Source organism: Marmota marmota, unplaced genomic scaffold (assembly GCF_001458135.2).
Source record: "Marmota marmota marmota unplaced genomic scaffold, marMar, whole genome shotgun sequence".
Taxonomy (NCBI): Eukaryota; Metazoa; Chordata; class Mammalia; order Rodentia; family Sciuridae; genus Marmota; species Marmota marmota.
In genome coordinates, this window is record NW_026000019.1 from 13,335,600 (window position 1) to 13,356,844 (window position 21,245).

Genomic DNA, 21,245 nt, shown 5'->3' on the forward strand with positions numbered 1-21,245 from the left:
AGAAAGAGAGAGAGAGAGTGAGGAGGAGGAGGGGGGAGGGGAGGGGAATACTGGGAAATGACACTGCTCAATTATATCGTCGTATTGTGTACATGTTCAAATAGGTACCAACAAACCCCACCATATGTACAACGATAATGCACCAATTAAAAATAGGGAAGAAAAAAACACAGAGACATACGGAGAGGACAATGACCCTGAGAAACCTGCAGAGGAAAAAAAAAGCTAAGAAAACCATTTGAGAGAAGGTTCCTAGAGACAGGAATGATAACCAAACAGAAAAATCCACTACAAATTTCCTTCTCTGAGGAAGCCCTTAAGTGTTATGAGAAGTGGCTGGAAAAAATCAAGCCTCGAGTGCTCCCTGCACACAGGGTCCCGGGCTCATGCAGAGTCCCAGCTAAAGTCAGAATTCCTCACTGACCTTCCCATCATCTTGGCTTGGCACCTTCCGCCTTCTGAAGCCATAGTGTCAGAAGAAAGGATGAAGTAAAAGGCTCTGGACTACAGGGAGCAGGGCAACCCTGGTGACCACACGCCACCCAGTGGCCAGTCCTGCCAGCCACTCCCATGAGAGCACAGGCTTCTGGGAAGGGAGGGCTCCTTCCTCACAAACTCACTTCCAGCACCTGCTGCAGGCTGGGCTGCTGAAGCCTCTGCCCATATCAGGTACTTTCTGGGGCTCATCCTCCCCCTCATACAGCTGCAAACCGCCCCAACAAGGGCCAAACGGAAAACCAGCTTTGTGTTCAGTGAGAGGGTGCCATCCTCCTCCTTTCTTGAGGCTCACTGGGGAAGCATGTACAGGTTCCTCTCAGGGTTGGCAGGAAGCTGGCACACAGAATGGCCCTAGACCATTCTCCCTCTAATGCCAGGCCGTCTGCCTTAGGCCTCAAAGAGGTGAGGAACAGGCAGCTCTCAGGCCTCTGAGGAAAGGTCTCCATTATTGGAATGGACTAATTCTGCCTGAACCTCTATGAGGGCCAAAGACTATATCTTGCCTTGGGCTACAATCTCCTTCATAGGGTCCTCTCAGTGCCATTCTGGATGAGGTGAGAAAAAGGGGCAGGCACAGGAAGTTCCCAAAGGGAGGCACACAGTGGCTGCAGACCTGTGTCAAGCAGGGCAGCTTATATCAGCAGTCCAGGGCTTAGGGTGGCCAAACCAACAGTCAACCCAAAGGGGCCCACACCAAAGCTGACTCAGCAATGGCCACTTGGGTCTAAGCTGGTCAGCACAGGCAGTGGATCTGAATCCAGAGGGATGTGGCCAGGGAGAGATGGCCCAATGCCCCTATGAGAAGAAGCCGGGCTCTGAGGCCCCTGGGGCATCATCCCTGGGGCATGAAGTCCATCCTAATCAGCATGCCTCCTCCCAGGAAAGAGGCAGGCAGTGCTAAGGCCAGGGTCCTGGACCCTTGGCCAGACAAGAAGGAAGACAAGAAAAGTAATTCTCTTTTTCACTATGGTATCCCAGGGGTCCTACTTTCCCAGTGACCCCAACATGGAGTGAGATGCCACACTTTGGGGCTCAAGTGAGGCACAAGATTTAGATAGGTGGGCAGAAGAATGACAGTCACTGAACAGCTGGTCCCTGTGCTCCACCTGGCCCATGCATGGGATGGACTAGCCCTGGCAGTGGGGTACTGGTGTGGGATATGGCTGAGACTAGAGGGTAGCAGCCCAGGTAGGCTAGGGCAGCTGTTGGGTCCAGATCCTGAACCCCTACAAGGAGGGGCTGGCATGAATAGGTTTGCAGGCATGCACACTAATCACATCAGGAACTACAGACAAGGGAAGCCATGCCTCACTCACCTTGGCCAACACTGCCACAAACTTTTTCAGGGCCACTAGGCGCTGCCCCTCCAGGACTGAGAATTTGCCCACCTCTGTCCGCAAGATGTAGTGCAGCGCAGATTCCAAATCAGCCATGTAGACCTTGGAGCTGAGGACCCAGAGGAAGGCAGAGTAAAAAGGGAATTAATCACAGGGCCTGGGATTCGGCATTCAGGAATAGAGGGAGAGAAGAGGAAGGGCATAGCTAATGGTCACAGAGTCCTATAAATTAGCACTTGGCTCTGCTAGCAATTTTCTGAGCAAGCTTGGGTGAATAACTTCACTTCTCTGAGCCTCAATTCTTCATCTGTATTATAGGAACAATAATACATTTTTCATGGGTAGGTTGCTAAGAAGATTAAATATAAGTAAAGATGTAAAATTCTCTCAGCAGCTCCTGCCAGGGAGCAGGGACTTCTCCTATCCAGGTCCAGAATCAGTCCTTTTTTTTTTTTTTTTTAAAGAGAACTCAGTAAAACCTGTTTTGTTTTGTTTTTTTAGAGAGAGAGAGAGAGAGAATTTTTTTTTAATATTTATTTTTTAGTTATTGGCGGACACAACATCTTTGCTTGTATGTGGTGCTGAGGATCCAACCCGGGCTGCACGCATGCCAGGCGAGCGCACTACTGCTTGAGCCACATCCCCAGCCCCAGTCCTCTTTTCTGACTCATTCATCAGACCATCAGCGAAAGGCTGAGCTTCGTTCGTTTTGTGTTCTGAGCAAAGACCTCTGAGGACAACAGTGCACACACAGAGCTCTGGAAAAGCTGGGCCCTCTTTGAGAGACCAAGGGTTTAGCTGTCACCAAGACTGGGGACTGGTGTGGTGGAGGAGTTGTGATGTATTCGGAGCTGCCACATCTCAGGTCTCAAAGGGACCCCACTTCTAACCTCCTCCAGCCCTGGGGGGAGGGACTGAAGGATCCAGATGGTAGCGTCACCCCATGCCATCATGCTCCCTTGGGGTCAGCTCAGGACTCTGATGGGAAGGGCCCTCGAGCACTGGCTGCTTCTCTACCCTGCCTCCTGGCACCTGGTTCTGGCCTCAGCTCTAGGGCGAGCTAGTTCTGAGAGCCTAAGCAACTCAGCTTTCCTCCCTGGGCCTCAGTGGCCTCACCTGGAACATAAATCAATCACTCCATTCATCTGCCTCCTATAGGTGCACAGCATCAACAAGACAAGCAACCAGGCCAGCATGGTGAGTGCCTCTCAGGGAAAAGTCCCCTCTGCCCACTCTGGTGTCCCTGGCCCTCAGTTTTCCTCTCCATAATTGTTTCTGCCTCAAGAAGGGACTCTCACTGCGTGAGATAACGTAAGGAAGGTCCCCAGCACAGAGCTGGGCACATCAGCTATTATACTAATGTGTAATAATTATCATATAATCATAACTTCTCTAGCTCACTCATCAGACCATCAGTGAAAGGTTGAGCTTTGTTTTATGTTCTGAGCAAATAATCATAACTTGAATGCTCATAATGACCACTACCACTTCTTGGTTTTTCTTTCCTTCTCCTTTATTACTAAAAACCTCTCCATTGGTCCTCACCACCCTAAATCCCATATGCTAGATGCAATTCCTTCTTGAAGCCCTTCTAGGACCTTCCCACAAGTTTCTTGTTCAGCCCTCTCATGGGGGTCACTTTCCTGACCCAGCTCTGAGCTACACAGATATTTCCCCTTGGTACAGATCTGGGTGCCAGAGCAGAGGTCCACAGCACCATCTCCCTGCCCAGCAAACAGGATGTCTACTACAGGAGCAAAGCCAAGGAGCTTAAGAGATAATAGCAGCTTTCTCATGCTTATAACCATGCACAAAGATATGAACTACCTGGAAAAATTACTTTTCCTTGACACCAGAGGCATTCCAGTGAGGTGGGCATCTTCCTAGCAGGGATGGGGAGTTGGTTTGCAGGCCGCTGAGTATCCTTCCAAGCTGATCTACTTATTCTTGAATAGAGTTTAGCTTCAGCCAGGTGGGCGCTGTACAGTATTCCCTCCACTGTGAGGGACATGTATGCTATTCAGCAGTCTCTACATACGTACGGCATGGGGCCCAGTCAGCAGACACTGAGGCCACTAGCTAAGTCACACAGCAAGGCTCTCCTATGCATGGCCAACAGCTGGGCACCCCCAAAGGCCAAGACCAGCCCTTAGGGATGGGGGAGCATAGGCTCAGAACAGCAGATGCTACACCTATGACAGCAACTGGACGGGCAAGACAGTGTCTGTCACAGAGGGGGAGGGGGTAAGTGGAGAACAGGACATGGCCTTACCGATCGGCCAATTTCCACATCGTGGGTGCTACCTTGTCAGCAATGGTAGGTACAGCTGTGGTCTGGGGAGCCGCCCTGGTGAGCCCAGAGAGCCTCTGCAAGTAGGCAGTGTAGAAGGACCTGGATTCCACCAGCCTGTGGGGAAGGGCACAGGGAGGCTGATCAATGTCAGAATGAAGCAGGGTGACAGAAAGGCTTATGAAGAAGTTTACAAACTTGGTTCCGTCTTGTTTTGGAGGTCAAAGGTGGGACTCCCAGGCCTCACATCAACCTTCCCATTCACTGCACACTAGGGAAAGCCTCTGGGATACCAGACTGTTGCAGGAAACCATCTGGAAAAGCAGCTATATCCAGGAGGGCCAGGTCAGGAGGGAGTGGGACAGGCACCTGGCAGGGAAGTGGGCCCCTCTGGGCACAGTGTTAGTCCTGCCCATGGACAGGGATGGCTGGGCTTGACTCCCTTCCCCACAGACCCAAGGCTCCAGAAGGCACCAACCTCAAGGCAGCCCCCCTCATAGCCTGCTCTGAGGTGTCAAGAGGTGGCATTTCTTCCGGAGGAAGTTAAGGGAGTTTGATAAGTGATTAAGAAATCTTAATAACAATAGCCAGGATCCTCCAAATCTCTTGGTTTCTCTCTTCTGATACAGAGGAGTCCTCAAGGGCAAGAAACCTCACCTGAGCACAAACTTCCCTCACCAGGCTCAGGCCACGGGGCAGAAGAAAGACCATGCCCAGCAGCAGTGCACTGCAGTGCCCATGGGAGCTGGCATCAGGAAACTCTGCTTTCCACTCCACTGTCCTGGCCCAGCATTTATCGATGAGCAGATGGCTTGGGAGCAGCATCGTCACAAACAATTTTCCCCTCCACCAACTCCAAGTGAGGAAACAATGCTTCTTGTCCCCACCAGGACTGGCACTTTCTGGGCCTGCCCAGAATCTAGCCCTACCATCCCCCTGTGGCCATCATGCTTCCTGAGTCTCTGACAGGCCTGCTCCAGAGCTGCCTGGTGATCTGAGCCAGAGCAAGGGCAAGTGTCCACCATGCCCAGTGTCAGTGTAGGATGGCACTAATGGCCCCGAGGGGCAACTCACTGGGCACCTCAGGCGAGCCTGGATCACCCTGCCCTCGAGCTGCTGCCTGTGGGGCCAGGGTGACATCAATCATCTGCCCAGGGAGGGCACCAAGGCACCATCTGGCGCCATTTAACGGGCCATTCAGCAGCAAGAGCCTGACAGTGGGGCTGAGGCTAGCCTGATTGTTTTCTCTCAGCATTTTGGAACAGGCTATTGTCTGGCTCCTAATGAACTTTTCTGCAATTAGAAAACCAAAGGGAGGGAGGGTCAAGCATATTTGAGTCCTTGCCAGGCCTGAAGCCTGCCAATGAGTTTGTCTACGGATAGGGAAGGATGGGAAACAGGCTGGGTGTGGGTGGTGTAGAAGCAGTCAGGACTGTGGCAGGACCTCTGAGCTGTGGAGGCCATAGGGCCCTGTCCCACACAGAGGGCAGACATCTGCTTCTCCTGCAGGGTGTTCCTCCTGTCCTCCAAAGAATCTCCAGGGAGAAAGGATCTGTCTGCTAGGGCTGTGTCCTCTCTAGGCAAGCAGGCAGCAGGCAACAGGCAGAATGAGCACAGGAGGGAGAGAGAGCAGGGAGACAAAGTACTCACACAGGGACTCGGGAGACAGAGCCATTCCGAAACAGCAGGTAACAAGATGGGAAGTCAGTGACACCAAACTTGCTCACCACATTGCCCTCCGTGTTCAAGACCCTGCGCACCACCATGCCTTGGTGCTGGGATAGGTCCAGAGTTACCTGCAGAGACAGTAAGACATCTGAGGGGCCATGCCATTGGGTAAAGGGGGTCAGGGGCTGAGTCCCAGTTCAGTGCTGGGTAGGCACCAGTTGGCAGCTATACTCTGTTCAGACTCAAAGCCTTTCTAAGAGTAGACCATAGTGAAGAATGACAGTCTTGTGCCACCACAAGATTCCAGCCCACAGGTAACAAGTGCCAAACACCACCCAAGAGGTGGTGCACTTTGTAAGTATTTATTTAAAAACGATTTGTAGTTGAAGAACCACCAGAAGTGACTCATGTCTCTAGGTCCCACGGCTAACATGGGCCTGAACTCCAGAACCTGACTTTCAGCCATACCACCGTCTTGCCTCTCCAATTCACCCTCCTAAGCATGACCGCATGAACACAGAACTGCGGGCTCCATCCATGGGGCCCTGTCCTGGTTATGGGAACTCGGGATGAGGGGAAAAGAGCTGATTCCCATCAGCGTCTATCAATCACACCTGCCTAACAAGCCTGGCCCCAGGCATGGACAGGGAATCCTGAGAATTGGATACTCCTTCAGCAAAGCTGCCCTCTACCTCCCTCTTCCCTGTGTTTTCTCTGAGGAGCTGAAGTGCCCTAAGAGCTTCTGGCTTAGATCCAGAGCACCATCAACTTGTTTCTGCAGGAGAGCCATCTGGGACCACCATGGTGTTCCCCATCACCCCTTGAGGTCTTATCTCCCTGAACTGCCTCCCACTCTAATCTGGGAAAAGCTCCCAGGCAGTTTTCAGGGAAGTCCACAAGCCAACAGCAGAGCAGGTGCTCTCTGCATTAGACAATGGGATAGAGCTTTATAAAGCACCTACCATGTGCTGGCTACTAATCCATGTGCTGTTACCTAAACTGTCCAGCTATGCTAGGAAGAAACATAACCATCACTACTCTATAGACAAGGAGATGAGGCTGAAAAAGTTGAATAACTTGACCAAAGACATACCATATAAATGATGGAGTGGAAATTCAATCTGTACCGCCTGGTAAAGGACACCATTTCTTCATGAGGGAACTGGGCCATTTCTAATGTCTCCCCCTCCCCAATTTTCTATTCCAATTCTATGTGGCTGGGGCAATGTGGAAACAACACAGGCTTTGGGCTGGGGATGTGGCTCATGCGGTAGCGCGCTCGCCTGGCATGCGTGCGGCCCAGGTTCGATCCTCAGCACCACATACAAACAAAGATGTTGTGTCCGCCGAGAAATAAAAAATAAATATTAAAAAATTCTCTCTCTCTCTCTCTCTCCCCCACTCTCTTTAAAAAAAAACAAAACAAAACACAGGCTTTGAAACCAGACAGACCTGGGCCAAAGCCGTGTTCTACTTTACCAGCCATGTGATCCTGGACATATTTGGTTGTCTGCTGGTTGTGGTGATCAGCAGCTATATGTCATCAACCTATTCCTATACTCGAAAAGCAGCAGTTTTCAGTTATGTTTGGTTTCAGTGAAGGAGATTAAGAATGAACAGAGATTATAAACAGAAAGGCTTAGCTCCTACACTTCCCATCTCCCCCAGCAGGGGTCAGGCTGGTGCCAGACTAAGAAACGCAAAAGGCCAAGATCCCAGTGCTGGCAGGAAAAGCTGTTTCTGAACTGGGACTTCCTCCCAGCAGCTATCCCAGAGTTGCAGGAAAACAGAGGCATCACCTCACCTCTCTACCCAGGTAGGAGCCTTCCTTTTCAAAGACCAGGGCCAGATACTCTTCATTGTTTCTTGCAAAAAATCCTTCAATCTCTTCCAGCCTGCAAGAGACAACTCAGGAGGTCACTCTCTCCACAGCCAGTGGGAACAAGGCATAACTGACAATGCAGTGCTGCAAGTCCAGCCACACTACCCTGTGGCTCATGGAGACTCTTCTCCCTCTGCCAGTCCTGCAGCGAGAGAAAGCCAAACCCTTGGTCTCAAAGGATGCTGCCCCTGTTACCTTACTCTGGTTCTTCAGAGAACCACCTTGGGTTTTTTGGTTTTTTCTTCCTATTTTAGGAGTCAGGAGTGAGCAGGAGGCAGGCTGGGAAGGACTGGCAAGGATGCTTTGAGACCCAGATGTCACTGTGTTCTGGGTAAGGCCCAGGGTTACTGGACATGGTTTTACTGTTCCCCTAGGAGAATGGTGATTAGAACCCATCAGATACGAGCCTTGATCCTGTGGAAAGTCACACCAAGTGGGAAAACTGCAAGTTCCTCTTAGAAGTGGGCAAAAAGGGGAACCAAAGAACCAGAAAGTCCTAGGTGCAGGAGACCTCCAAGCTAACAAAATCCAAGATGAGTCTAAGATGAGAAAGCTGAGGCCCAGCTTTCTCAGGTGGAAATGATTAAAAAGGCAAATTTTATCCCCACAATCGGGGAAGTATACTATAATTTGTTTTAAAAACTCTGTCTCAATAGAAAATAATACAAAAATGATTTGATTCCTTATTCTTATTAAAAACATTCCAGGCTGGGGTTGTGGCTCAGTGGTAGAGCACTCACCTAGAATGTGTAAAGCACTGGGTTCGATCCTCAGCACCACATAAAAATAAATAAGTGAAATAAAGATATTGTGTCCAACTACAACTAAAAAAAATTAAAAACAACAACATTGCATGCATGTTTAAGAGGCTGACAGGTGAGAAGTCACAGGGAAAAGGCAACCACATCTTGTTATCTTCAACTTGGCACTTCATTTCCCTTTATTGGATCCAAGGACATGGCAGCAATCAGCCCCAGAGAGAGGTGCAACATGGGGCTGTTGCCAGAGCCCAGCCTGATGACAGGACGATTGGGTATGCCAGAGAGGTGGGAGTCAGAGTGCACCCGACTCAGTAGATAAAGAGGTGTCACAGATACCACAGCCTCCGGGGGTAGCATCAGGTGGCTAGCCTCTCAGACTATGTCCCTAAGCCTGCCCACAGCTGGCAGAAGAGCAAATCCTCAGCTTCCTAGAAAAGGTGACTTCTTTCACCACGTACCTTTGCCTGAAAATGGTGGCTTAAGAGGGTCAGTTGGAGAGAAGATGGGAGATTTGGCCAATTTGTTATTTGGAGATCCCCAGGGCTAAAAAATGCACCATGGGAGAAGTACTTATGTGTGTAAGAGACAGACACACAATCATCAAGAAATGAAGAAAGAAGCATCAGAGTGGCGGAGGTATTTCCCAAAGGGATGGGGTCTGGTTGAGAAACCCCAACCCATATCAGGATCATATGCTGGGCAGCCCAGGGTCTCCACAAGGCCCTCTGGGAGGAGGGTGAACTGGGAGAGACGATAAAGCAGTCACTGTGAGTTGGATTAACCCCAACTGATACTAGAAACACAAACTTTCAGCAGGGCTGTGACTTTGAAGGACACCAGCACACAAGCCTAGAAAGCATCAAGCAAACACTGGCCCTGAGCAGCCTTCCCAGCTCCAGGACCTTGCTGTGTTGGAGGCTGGGCTCTCTCAGTTGTCTCTGCTGGTACCTGAACTTGTTCCCTCTTGGCAAGAGTCCCCATGGTAGGCATTATCCTATCCTCAGTTCTCATCCAGAAGTTGGGGGTCTAGTGCTTAGTCTGCCTGTTTCCTTTTACGGGAGAATTTGTGCAAGACAACAAACACTGCAGTATCCTAATTTTCCTAGGAAAGAGGCAACATGGAAGGTTGCCTGGCAGGTGGGTATAGAACACCAGCCACCACACCGGATGCTCTGTGGCACAGGGAGCCAAGGTTGCTCCCTACCCCAGTCACAGCCACCACTCAGAAAAACAGCCCTCTTCTATTCATAGGGACAAACCCCCCTACTTTTCTGAGCCCCTTTCCCCTCTCTTCTAAATGGTATTTGATCTCCTGTCCACCCCCAATTCTGTCAGTGGCCTTCCCTGGGTTAGATCCTGTAAAATCCAGCTGCTCCTCCAACACTCCTGAGAACAGGCAGGGAACAACAGGTATAACCTGGAGATCCCCCACCTGTCCTCTCCTTCCCACCCAGAAGAATGGACCATTGGCCCCTCAGTCTGCTGCTGAAGAACAGAGGGCCTCAGAACCTGCAGCAAGAGGAAACTGCAACAGTCTCTCCCAGGTGTCTCTGGGCTCTGATGAACTGTGAGTCTGCCCCACAGGCAACGAATCAACATGGGTCCCTGCCCTAGGGCTCCCACCACTGCTGAGAGCCATTGCCAAGTAGGTTTGACACATGGCATGACCCAGGTCATTTGCAGTGACATTGCATGTAAAGTGACCTTGCTCAAGGACCAGGGCGGATCCAGGTTGAGGGTGTATCCTGCTGGGATTAGGGAGTATCCCGCTCCAGGTTTAAGGTATACCCTGCTGGGAATAGGGCGTATCCTGCTGCCTCAGGCAGGCCCACTCCTTGAGTTCCTGTTGAGTTCTCGCGGGATTCAGAGAGTATTTGGGATTCAGAGCCCGGTGGAGTGTGTGGATTTTGCCCAGAACGTGGATTTGCCCAGAACGTGTGTGTAAAGTGCCGGTGATAGTTCGAGAATAAAGAGTTGCTGTTTGAATCTACAAGGTGTGTGGTGGCTCGTGATTTTGTGCCCAGCCAGACTGCGGCACACCACCCTCTTGCTCCCAGGTGCAGGACCCAGCCCACATTGTGCTCAGCTTCCCCAAGCCCAAAATACCTGGCAGGTTCCAGTGGTGGACAAGCTGAGGGCCATGTGTCACGGTGGGACTCCAGGGCCTCAATGAGCCTCTCCCGCAGGGTCTGCACATCAGCTCCAGCCACTGTAAATGAAAACAGGCATGAGCGGGTAGTTAGGAAAGAACAGATCTGTGCCCTTCCAGCCTCACTCAGCAACAAGGGCCCAGTCCTGAGAGACACACATACAGTCCTATCTCAAAGTTGGGGAGCGGGGCTCCTCTTGTGACCTGAAGCAAAGCAAGGAGCCCCTTCCCTCAGAGGGAAGGAAAGAGTCCCCCGCAAACTGGCCTCTGAGGGCTCTTCCAGGGGCTGTCTGGTCTGCCCTGATACCAACCCCATTTTGACATGAAGGCTATTCTTGAGATGTGGTGCCCTTCGTCCCACCCCCAAACCTAGGATGGGTCACACCTGAAGGAGTTTCTACAGCCTGGTTTTCCTAGGGTCTTTTCCAGGCTGACAGAGGAAAATGTATAAGGCTTCCCTTGGGGACTCTTCACCCAGTAGAAGGCCAGGAAGAAGGGGGAATCAAGGAGAGCAAGACATTGATAACGCACACTGTGGCAGAGCCAGGACACCCACCTGGTAACGTTGTTCCAACTCCACTTTTGGAAAAGGCCTTAAAGAACTGAAAGAAAACACAAAGGCAAGAGTCAGCAATTCATGCTGGCAAAGAGGACAAGAGTGGTGTCAGACAGACCCAGTTTAAACTCCAGCTGCTTATAAATTGGGATCATTTTGGACAAACTACTTTTTTGAGCCTCAGTTTCTTCATCTGTAAAATAAAAACCAGGAGGTTCTTCTCTGAAGGCTGGACACTGATTCCCTGCTCCATTACCCTCCACCTAATCCCTGCCCCCACAATGCTGAAGCACACACGGAAGCTGGAGGTGACAGCTCACAGACCTCACTAGAGACAAGCTCTTTACATAAAGCACTAGTGCTCACACATGACTATATACGCAAGTGGTGAAGAACCATTGCTGTTTTTCCTTAGACTCATGTGAAAAAAAAATACAAAGAAAACACTTTATATGCCCCTTAGAAAATGTCAGCTTTCCTCTCTGTCAGTCTGTCCTTGCTCCTTGTCTGGGGAAAGGGGTTTCAGGCTGGTGTCCCATCACAGAGCACTGACAGCCTGCCACAGCAGGTAAATGAAGGGAGGGGCTCCAGAACAGGACCTACCACAGGGTGGGGAACAAGTCTGTCACACACAGCCCACTTTGTATTGTTTTTTTGTGATCCGTTCTTTATTCAAAATAAATTATCCAAAATTATTTGATCTTATGGAATAAAAGAGGTTTGTTTTCAGCTGTTGGTTTCTTGGAAGGTGCAGCCTTTTCCCCCACAGGCTGCTTCTGCTTAACACCAACATCCTTCTTTCCTGCTTTTTTACCACAGGCTTCTTGCCTGCAACCCCCTTCGGATCTTTTTTTTTTTAAATCTGATTGGGCTGCTGCCTCTGCTTTACCCACCTGGAGTTTGTGATTCTTGGCCTGTGAAGAATGGGGTTCCGGCTCATAGTCTCTGCATATTGATTTAGTTTCAACATGATTCTCAGATTTTTCAATGGATTCTTCTTTGGGACTCTGCAATGAATCTTACATGGTGCCCTGAGAGCTTGTTGCATTTCTGGGTTTTCCGAGATTCTGCTGAGGTCTGCACTGATCATCTTGTGAACAGGGGGGTTATAGTTATTCCTGAGGGAAGCACTTTACGTCAAGGGCCACACAGATCGTCTAACTTCCAAAAAGCATTTTTAGTCCAAATGCAGAAATGCCCCAAATGCCCACCAGGAGCAAGTTTCAAAATGTTCAGTTTGCTTACATTAAGTTGAGTAATTCCAGGGATGTTTCTGAAGGCGTTGATGATACCATTGTCTCCATTGTAGATAACACAGGGCCCCCTGTGCTGGATTCTCTGGATATGAGGATGGTTTCTTCTTTTGCCTTTGCCAGCTCTCATTCGTTGTGAGGCATAGACCTTTTTGACATCATTCCAGGGTTTAAGTTTCTTAAGCGGCAAAACAGCCTCCTTGGTAGTCTTGTAACCTTCAACTTTATCTTCCACCATCAAAGGGCATTCAGAAACTTCCTCAATTCTAGGACCTTCAGATATGACCAGCACTGGTAAGGCTGAGGCAGCCAAGGCAGAGCAGATGGCATAGCGCTTTTGGATTGTGTTCACTCTGCGGTGTCAAAGATGCCATGTTTTGGTTGGTGCAAACATGCGGCCTCCTCTACACGTTTCCAAAGGCACCCGGCCAGAACAGTGGTTCCCACCACCTTGAACTCTGGAAATTCGAGCCACAGCTCTGCCAGTAGCCCAAGACTCAGCGCTGGTCTGATGGCCTACTAATTCACTGACAGCACAGGGCTGTCTGGTGTTTTTACACAAGTTGGTGTGAACAAAGTTCACAATATCTGATCTAATTAGAGCCTTGAACACAGCAGGCAAAGTGACATTTTTGCCAGATGACTCCCCCTTTTCAGAGTACAGATGTCAGGGGTCGAGCACACACCGTGACTGGGAAGGGAGAGGGTCACAATTCTCTCAACTCAGCTGCTCCCTCAGGAAAAAGGCCACTTTGATTCATCACTTTGTCTTCCTTTCCCATGTACATGACACCCCAGGCCTAATCTGTCCCTCCTTGGTGCACGAGGACAGAGAACACTGGACAACTCTTTAGAATATGGGCTTCTGCCAATGGCAATATAGTGGCCAAGGCCCTTGCCTGTGCCCTCCTAACTCAAGAAAGAACAGAGCTGTCCTCCTTAAGGACAATCACTTAACTGCCTGAGGAAGAGCCTGAAGGCAAAGAAGAAGCTTCTGCCTCCAGGCCCTTAACTTCAGGGCTGCTTTTAGCTACTTTGGGCCGCTGCCTCTAAAAGCACAGCCACCTGGCCTTACCACAAGCTGATGGCTGAATGGCCCTGGGATCTTTAAGACCTGCCTCTGCTATACTCTGTGAGACCTTTGGCAACCCATCAACCTCTCTGAACCTTAGTATATCATATTTAAAATGAGGATGACATCACTTACCTTGAATTGTGAAGATTCAATGACAACACATCTAAAGTGCTTGGTACATACAGAAATCACTAAATGTTAACTACAGCATGACATAATTATTCCTTTCTCTTCTTCCTTTTAAACACTAGGAAATGCTGATAAGCTAGGACTGTGTGTTCTGACCATGTGTAGGCAGGAAACTAAAATCTGGAGACCAACTCTACCCCCCTTACCCACACAAAGAACAGACTGCAAAGAAATACCATCTCCTCAGCTGCAGCCTTCTCCTGCTCCTTCTGACCTCACCTGGCCCCTAACTTGCTCTCTGTTTATTCTCTTTTTAAAACATGAATATCAACTTTTATTCATAAGTGAAAACAATCCATTTACACATGCCACACATATTTTAAGAGTGTTTTAAACAAATCTTGACGTAGTAAAATTATGTTATCGTAATACCTATAAAAATGATCACACATTCCAGAATTGTGACATGAGACCAAGTTGATAATATATGTTTAGGCATTTGTGGGCAGACATTGCTTCCCAAAAATAAAATAGAAGTTTTGCATCTGCAGTCACTTGGTGTCGTCCTTATGTATTTACAGACAGGACAGACTGCACCTTGCTTCCCAGGCAGAAGAACACTTCTGACATACTGAAGCCTTGAACTGTAGGCCCTTCACATACCTACAGCTGTCACTTTCAGATCTGAGAGGTAACCAGTACCTTTCCTTCATCAGCCATCAGGTCACCCAAGTCTGAGCAGGTACCTGCCTTAAAAGAGACCGATCTTCCCTTCATCAAGCACCCCCTCAGCCCCTGCTAAATCTCAGACCCAACCATACAAGCTGGGAGGTGGCATTAAGAGTTACCTAGGGGAACACAGGGACTCCAAGGGACCCTCATGAGGTATGGGGCTAAGGGAAGGCTCTGCTTCCACTCCTAGCCACTGTACTGTCACTCTGCCTTCCCTCCTTCTGTCCTCAGAAGCTTCCCTTCTACTTTCTAAAACAATGTCACCACCAGAGCTCTGGTTCCCACGCAGCATACTCTTTGGGGACTTTTCCCTATCAATTATCTTTTTCATCCTTCCCCTTCCCTAAGACAGGTCCTCACCTGTCCTAGACCCCTTTAGTGCAAACTTTAAAAGAAGAAAGGACAGAAAGAGGAGGAAGGTGGAGTGAAGAGAAGACTCCTCCCTTCTCCTGCATTTCCCGTTTCCCCTCCCCTCACTGCCAAATATCTCAAAACCCTCTTCCCACTTCTCTGACCTCTCTCTAGGTTCCCCAACCAGCTGGCTCTGGTGCCTGCTCTACCACTGGTTGACAGTGTTCTGGGAAAGCTTGCTGGTGACATTCTCTTTGGCTGCTCCAGTGATTCCTGGTCTCCCCATAGTATCTGATGATATTCCTGTTTGCTTCTCATCTCCATGGCTGGTGTGGGTCACTTTTTGTGCCACATTTTCTTGATATTCCACGTTTCCTTGATATTCTCTCTGCTTGCATACCACTACCTCCCCTCTTTGCTTACCATGGACCAGCCCTCCTTGGCTACCCTCTTCTAGCTGCACCTATGACTGCTCTCCTGTGCTGTTGTCCTTGCCATCTCCTGCCCCCAGCTCTCTGGCAGCCGCCACACATCAGATTGTGGCACTGTTGTGTTTAACGAGCCCTTGAAGGCACTGTCACAAAAAGGAGGCTCAGTCTATGCCTTTTGTGTGTGTGTGTGTGTGTGTGTGTGTTGCTGGGCCCAGTCTACGCCTTTCAATGAGTGACTGAATACATGATTCAAGAACATGCCCATCATTTCTCCCTCACCAAAATCATCTACTTTCTCCAACTGATTTGCAATCTGAACCACCTGTCTTAGGTCCTCACCTGTCCTAGACTTATGGTTCCTCTTGGTGGCCTCTGTACAGATGTCAGGGAACCCACACACACACCAAGACTGAATCACCCTCCTTCAACCTACTTCTCCAACCTGTTTCTTATCTCACCCAGTAATTGGTCCTCCTCCCTGTCATCCAGACCAGCTTCTCCCTCTCCCACTGAGATTCTGAGAGTCTGACTTCAGGATACTCTTCAACAGCTCTCTCTCTTCACCTGTTGCCTTGTCTAGGCAGAGCCAATAGGTGAGAACCTATTTCCTAGATTACTGCATCTGTCCCTATTGTTCTCCTTTCACAAGTCAGAAAATTTAATATGCTCCATCTTTTTATTTCTCATTGCCAGCAAGGTTAGCTTTCTAAGGCACAATTCTGGTCTGAACATGTCACTCCTCCTCAAATCTCTTCCATTAACTCCCCAGTGCACATGAATAAGGTCCAAATTTACAGCATTCCACAACTTGTTTCCAGAATCTGAAACCAAACTGACTTCCTACTGCTACCCATTCCCTACACTCCAGCTACAAAGGACTAGAATTTTCCACCCAACCAGGAGGCGACAGAATGCATTCATCTCTGCAAGCCCTGCCGAGCCTGCACAGCATCTAGCACACAGAGGTACTCAACAGACTGTTCAGCTGAACACAAACTCTGCACTTTGATCACCTTGGATGCTCAGGTGAAAATCTAGTCAGGACACATTTTTTTCTACTTATTAAGTAGCTGTTGGAAGCGTGTGCCTGCCCCAGGAAACCACCACAACCCCTTGGAAACAGGCAACTGAGCCTTCGGGAGTGAGTCTTCTTTTCCCCAGGGCATCTGTGCCTGCCCCTTTTATCTCTTTACACAAGACAGGAGCTCTGCCCTCCTGCCGGTGGGGCATCTGTGAGGTCCTTGCCTCTCCCCAGAAGCAGGGAAGCAGGTGGTACCAGGCAGGCCAACCGGAACCTACAGAAGGACTGCCTCCCTGGGGACCACACAGCTGCACATGGGCATGCTTCCCAGCTGTGACCAACCATGGCACTGAACGCAAACTTCCATTAACAGGTTTTCAGAAGAATGACCCGATCTCCAAGTATTTTATGGTGAGCCCACGAGGACAGACAACCTTAGCCACTTCCTGTGCTGTGGACAGGAAGGTAGCTGGGAGACGGCAGGTAACACAGAGGAGACATCTTTCTGAGCCCTGCCCTCACCCCTGACATCCACCCTCATAGCAGGAGCCACATAAGATAACAGCTGACTTGACACTCTATAGGGCATCTACGCTACCAGCCTGGCTTTCAAGGACCTGCCATTACTGGGTTCCTTCCTCCCCTGCCCTGCCTTATCCCAAACATAAGCCTCTGCCCAACAAGTCCCTTCAATATGCCACATGGTTCTGCCCACAAAGAGTCTGACTTTGGGATACTCTCACCCCCCACTCCCTCTTATGTGGTGCTCTGCTATGCTCCTCCCCTGTCCTAGACAATGCCACCCATCCTTCAACACATGCAGAAGTTCCCTCCTACAAAATGTCCTCTCTGATGAGTAAGGAGGAGCTCAGGAAGTGCCTGGGCCCATTCCTCCTGTCCTCGCCTTGTTTGGACCACTCAGCCAGTTAGTGTGTGTCCTCGTGTCAGACGCATGCACCTGGCCTCTCCCACAGTGCTGAGCACCCAGCAAACATCCCCTCACTAGCTGCTACTGGCCACCCGCCAGCCCCCCCACCCCGGGGACAACGAGAAGTAAGAAAAATTTCATTTACTGAACCCCAAATAAAACCCCTTCTTAGCACTTTCACAGGCAAGGCCTGGCTTCACGTGTGACCACAGTCCCACCAGGCAGGCATTGTCAGTCCTTTTTATAGATAGCGAAACAGGCCAAGTGTCACCCAGAAAGCAGAGGAGACTGGATCTGAACCCGCATCATGATCTCCTTGGTATCTTGCAAAGGGAAGACATGTCCTCTCCTCCACTTCAGCCAAGCCTTGGCCACAAAGGGTCCCATTCCACTGCCCACAGAGGGGCACTGCAGTGGCCCAGAGAAAGGCCCCTCCTCAGTAGCCTAGCCAGAACCTACTGCAAACCAGCCCCTCCCTCCCTGTTTCTTTGTTTTCTTCCAGGATTCCAGCTCCGGTCTGATGGGGATCTGACACAGCCAGAGCCTGCCCTTCAGGGCCAGCTGTTTGCTAAACAGGCTGGGCTGGTAGAAGCTCACTCTGTTTATGGTGACAAGGGGCAGGAGGCATAGAAAAGGACAGTGAGGTATGTCACTGACTGTGGCCAGAAAATTATGGTGAACTGTCTTACTGATATCAGCAACACTCTCTCCCCCTGCTCAGCATGGGTCCTCAGGGCTCCCATAACATTTATATGAAGAGTGAGCACAGTCAGGCTCCAGTTCCCAGGGGCAGCACATGGCAGGTACAACAGGACAGGCCTCTGGGATCTGCTCTCCTTTCTAGGAGCCCAGCCACAGTGCCCACAGGTGCACAAGGCTCTAGAAGGGCCAGAATCTCTGGAGATATGAAATCTGAGTAGTGTTTTTAAAAGCACTAGTTGTAAAAATCAATTTAGTGAAACGTAGTATTTTTTTTAAATGAAAATATCAGTGTATTGCACTTAATAAGAATATACATTGTGAAATTTGTTTTATCAACAGATACAAACCAATTTTGGGATCACAATGTAAAATAGAGACTTCTTACAGTTAGAAAACGTTTGAAAACCACAGCACAGAGCCTTAGAGCAAGGACCCCCTAGCAGCTTGAAACTGCTTGGCCATGACCCAGAGTCCTGAAGCCAGGGCACTGAGTGCTTCCCCTGGCTGAAGCTGAGGACCAGGTTCCTCAGGAGAGAAGGGAAGGCTTCGCCAAGGAAGGCCACGCTAGTCTCTGGAGAGCTTAAGAAATGGACAGCTGACTACCAGACTGGCCCAGCCAGGTGCTGCCTGTCTGGAGACAGGGAAAGGCCAAGAAGACCAGCTAAGGCCCTCCTAGCCCCTCCCACAGCCGGCTGGGTGGGTAGAGAGTGATTAATCACTTGAGGCATCCAGGCTGCGTGTGCTGCGTGACCTGGGGAGGTTGCTGAGGAGCCTCTGCACCTGTGACTGCCTCCTTCATACATACTGGGCGCAGCCTCTCCCAGGTAAAACAGAAAGCCCCAGGTGTTGAGCCCTGAGGAACCCCAACAGGCTGTTCTGACTGGCCACTATACCAATGCTAGGGTACTGGGCAGTGGCTGCACCCTTGTCAGCCTGTGAATGACAGCTCCTGTTGCCACATTGGTATTCCTACACTTCCCACTCAGTGCTACCCTGGCCCAGCACAAGGCACCCCATTTTTACTTACATACCATGGGGGCAGAGGACAGAGCAATGTCCTTGCCAGGGAAGTCTACTTCAAATGGATGATGGCTAAGCAGTCTTTTTCCTACCAGTTCTAAATAATGTGGCAGAAGCTCCTCACTTGCTGCATTGTCCCGCAGACCAGACTGGCCTCAGAGCCTGGGCCTGGGCCCTGACCCTAAGAGGCAATAGTTTAGAAAGGGCCCTCTGTTGAGCTGTGAAACCCCTGAATCCAGCAGGACTTCACTAGCCTTGAGAAACAGAAAGGTGGTGTGGAGTCAGAGCTGGACATTCCTGGAGATACAGGCTGCTGGGTAATTAGGCTGTGTTCCAGCTCATAAATCTGCTTAGAACTCCAGGTCCCTGAGCTCAGGGTTATTTTGTTCCAGGGACAAAACTTGGCATTTTAGCTTTCAAAGGCATTTCCTGATTACTCTTAATGGCTATAGAGGACACTGCATTTTTAGCTGCCATTCTGATGAAGGGGAGCATATCATTTTATAGCAGGAAGAAGGAATTGGACTTGGTCTCTTACACTTAGAAGAAAACTAACTGGATGAGAGCCAGGCCTGAGTCCAGGGAGGGCCCTCACTATAACTGCAGCATCCTTGCTGCTCAGGGTTGTGCTGGGCCTCCAATTTAGAGCCTGGGAAGTTGTTCAGACATTGATCAAGCTGCTGGTGCCCTGTGGTGGGCAAGCTGGCAGGCAAGCATCATCAGAGAGCTCGTGGCTCCTTCTGCAAGAGTTGGGTGAAAGAGTCCTCATGCCTCGGGTGTGACAACTCTGTGTCATGGATCCCTGCTTTCTGAGGCACTGGCATCTCCATTGTGGGCTGAAGCTGCTCTATGAGCACTTGTAGGTCAAACCCCTTGCTTGATAAGGACCAGGCTTGTCAGTGTCTCTGGGATTCCTTTGAGGAACTAACATTAAGTGCCGGGTTGCTCAGGACTAAAACACTCAGGGGTCACTCCAGGGGACTGGGCTAACTGGGCTGTGCAAAATACCACACAAAAGACACAAATACTTTTTCTTTGGGGGTGCTGTGATGGCTCCTCTGACCTTAAGGGTCCACAGAAAGAGAGAGACAGAGAGCACGCACGTGCTGACCCATTTTATTGAGGAGAAGCTATTTAAATGAGGCAAGGGGTCAGGTTTCAAGGGGCTGAGTCTATCTTCATGATGTCTGCTGTCAGCAGGTTGACTGACATCTGGGTAGGCCACACCCAAGGGCACAGTAAGAGAAGGGGACTCACACAAGGCACTTCCAAGGACCATTCTATTCCAAGCAGGGCAAGGGATAATATTACAAAGGAACAGGTGAGCATAGCTCCACCCATGGGGATGTAGGAAGGCACGCCCATGCACGAAGACACAGTCACTCAAACCCTAGAAGAGTAGGGAGGTCTAGCAGCACAGATGCTGCCTGAAACATCGCCCAGCAGGGGAATTAACTCTGTCATGTGCCAGTCGGTCTCCCACAATTAAGCCCCTGGAGCCTGATTCTGTCTAAGGATGGGTCAGAGGCTGAATCCTGGTTTTACAGAGTGAGGTCAGAACTCCAAGGCTGGGAAGTCAGGAGTGAGGAAGTGAAGGTCACTTCACACACAGCTCACTCAGAGCAGCTAAAATCTGCCCAGCCCAGCACACCCACACAGGGCCATTTCCTTTACAAAAAGCACACTTTTCCAAAATAAATGAATCTTCCTTTTCTGCCTCCACCTCTAAAACATTTACTTCATCCAGCAGAGGAACACTATTCCAGGGGCTGGGATTTAAATAACTCAGGCCTAGAAGCAATGGTGAACCCCTGAAATGCAGCATCTGGGCAGATGCCAGGGAAGCACAGAGCAGCTGGTGAAATGCTTGACAGGAGCCACTCACCACCCTCACCTCCCCCTTCCTTGTCACATACCCTCACAGTAGGGAAGCCTGAAATGCTAAAGTCTCTGCAGATGGCAGTATTCGACTCATCAGCACAATCTAGGGCAGCAAGGTTCAGTGCTGGCCTCCAGTCTGAAAGGATAAGAAAACAGGGGTAAGCAAAAGAAGCGGGCACACACCCTGCGGCTTACCTAACTTCCCCACACAACACCATCCCCCACATACCAACCCTGACAGCACCTGACCCCAAAGCTGAAATGAGAAAGGTCGCACCTTCATCAGAAGAGGGCTCTGAGGTACTCCCTTTAGTCTGCATCAGGCAGAGCCTCACAAGAGCCTGTGCTTAGGACACAGTTCTGAAGCCCAGGTGATGTGTAAGTTACATAGCATAGGCAATGCTGGCTGGTGATGCTCTGCCTGCCCCTCTTGCTCTGGGGGCAAGGGAAGATGCTGGAGAGTGGGAGAGAAATGTGAAAGGAGCCTGCCCCTGAAAAAGCCCTGGTATCACCTCTGTCCTATGGTCATCTGAGAGTCTGATCAGTTCCAGAAGGGTGGAGTGCATGGCTCGGGGGGGGGG

The 21,245-nt window shown here is 50.1% G+C and overlaps 1 protein-coding gene and 1 pseudogene across 1 annotated transcript in view; both read right to left on the reverse strand.

Annotated features, from left to right (window-relative positions):
* Qsox1 (quiescin sulfhydryl oxidase 1) overlaps positions 1-21,245 on the reverse strand; it is a 39,683-nt gene that overhangs the window by 7,787 nt on the left and 10,651 nt on the right. Inside the window, exons 2-8 of the mRNA XM_015491742.2 lie at positions 20,700-20,800; positions 11,142-11,187; positions 10,543-10,645; positions 7,598-7,688; positions 5,776-5,921; positions 4,108-4,242; positions 1,815-1,944 (exon numbers count right to left, since the gene is read on the reverse strand). Of these exons, the coding sequence (XP_015347228.1) occupies positions 1,815-1,944; positions 4,108-4,242; positions 5,776-5,891 (381 nt within the window). The 5' untranslated portion in view covers positions 5,892-5,921; positions 7,598-7,688; positions 10,543-10,645; positions 11,142-11,187; positions 20,700-20,800. The remainder of the gene's footprint in view (positions 1-1,814; positions 1,945-4,107; positions 4,243-5,775; positions 5,922-7,597; positions 7,689-10,542; positions 10,646-11,141; positions 11,188-20,699; positions 20,801-21,245) is intronic.
* On the reverse strand, positions 11,221-16,722 carry LOC125618736 (annotated as a pseudogene).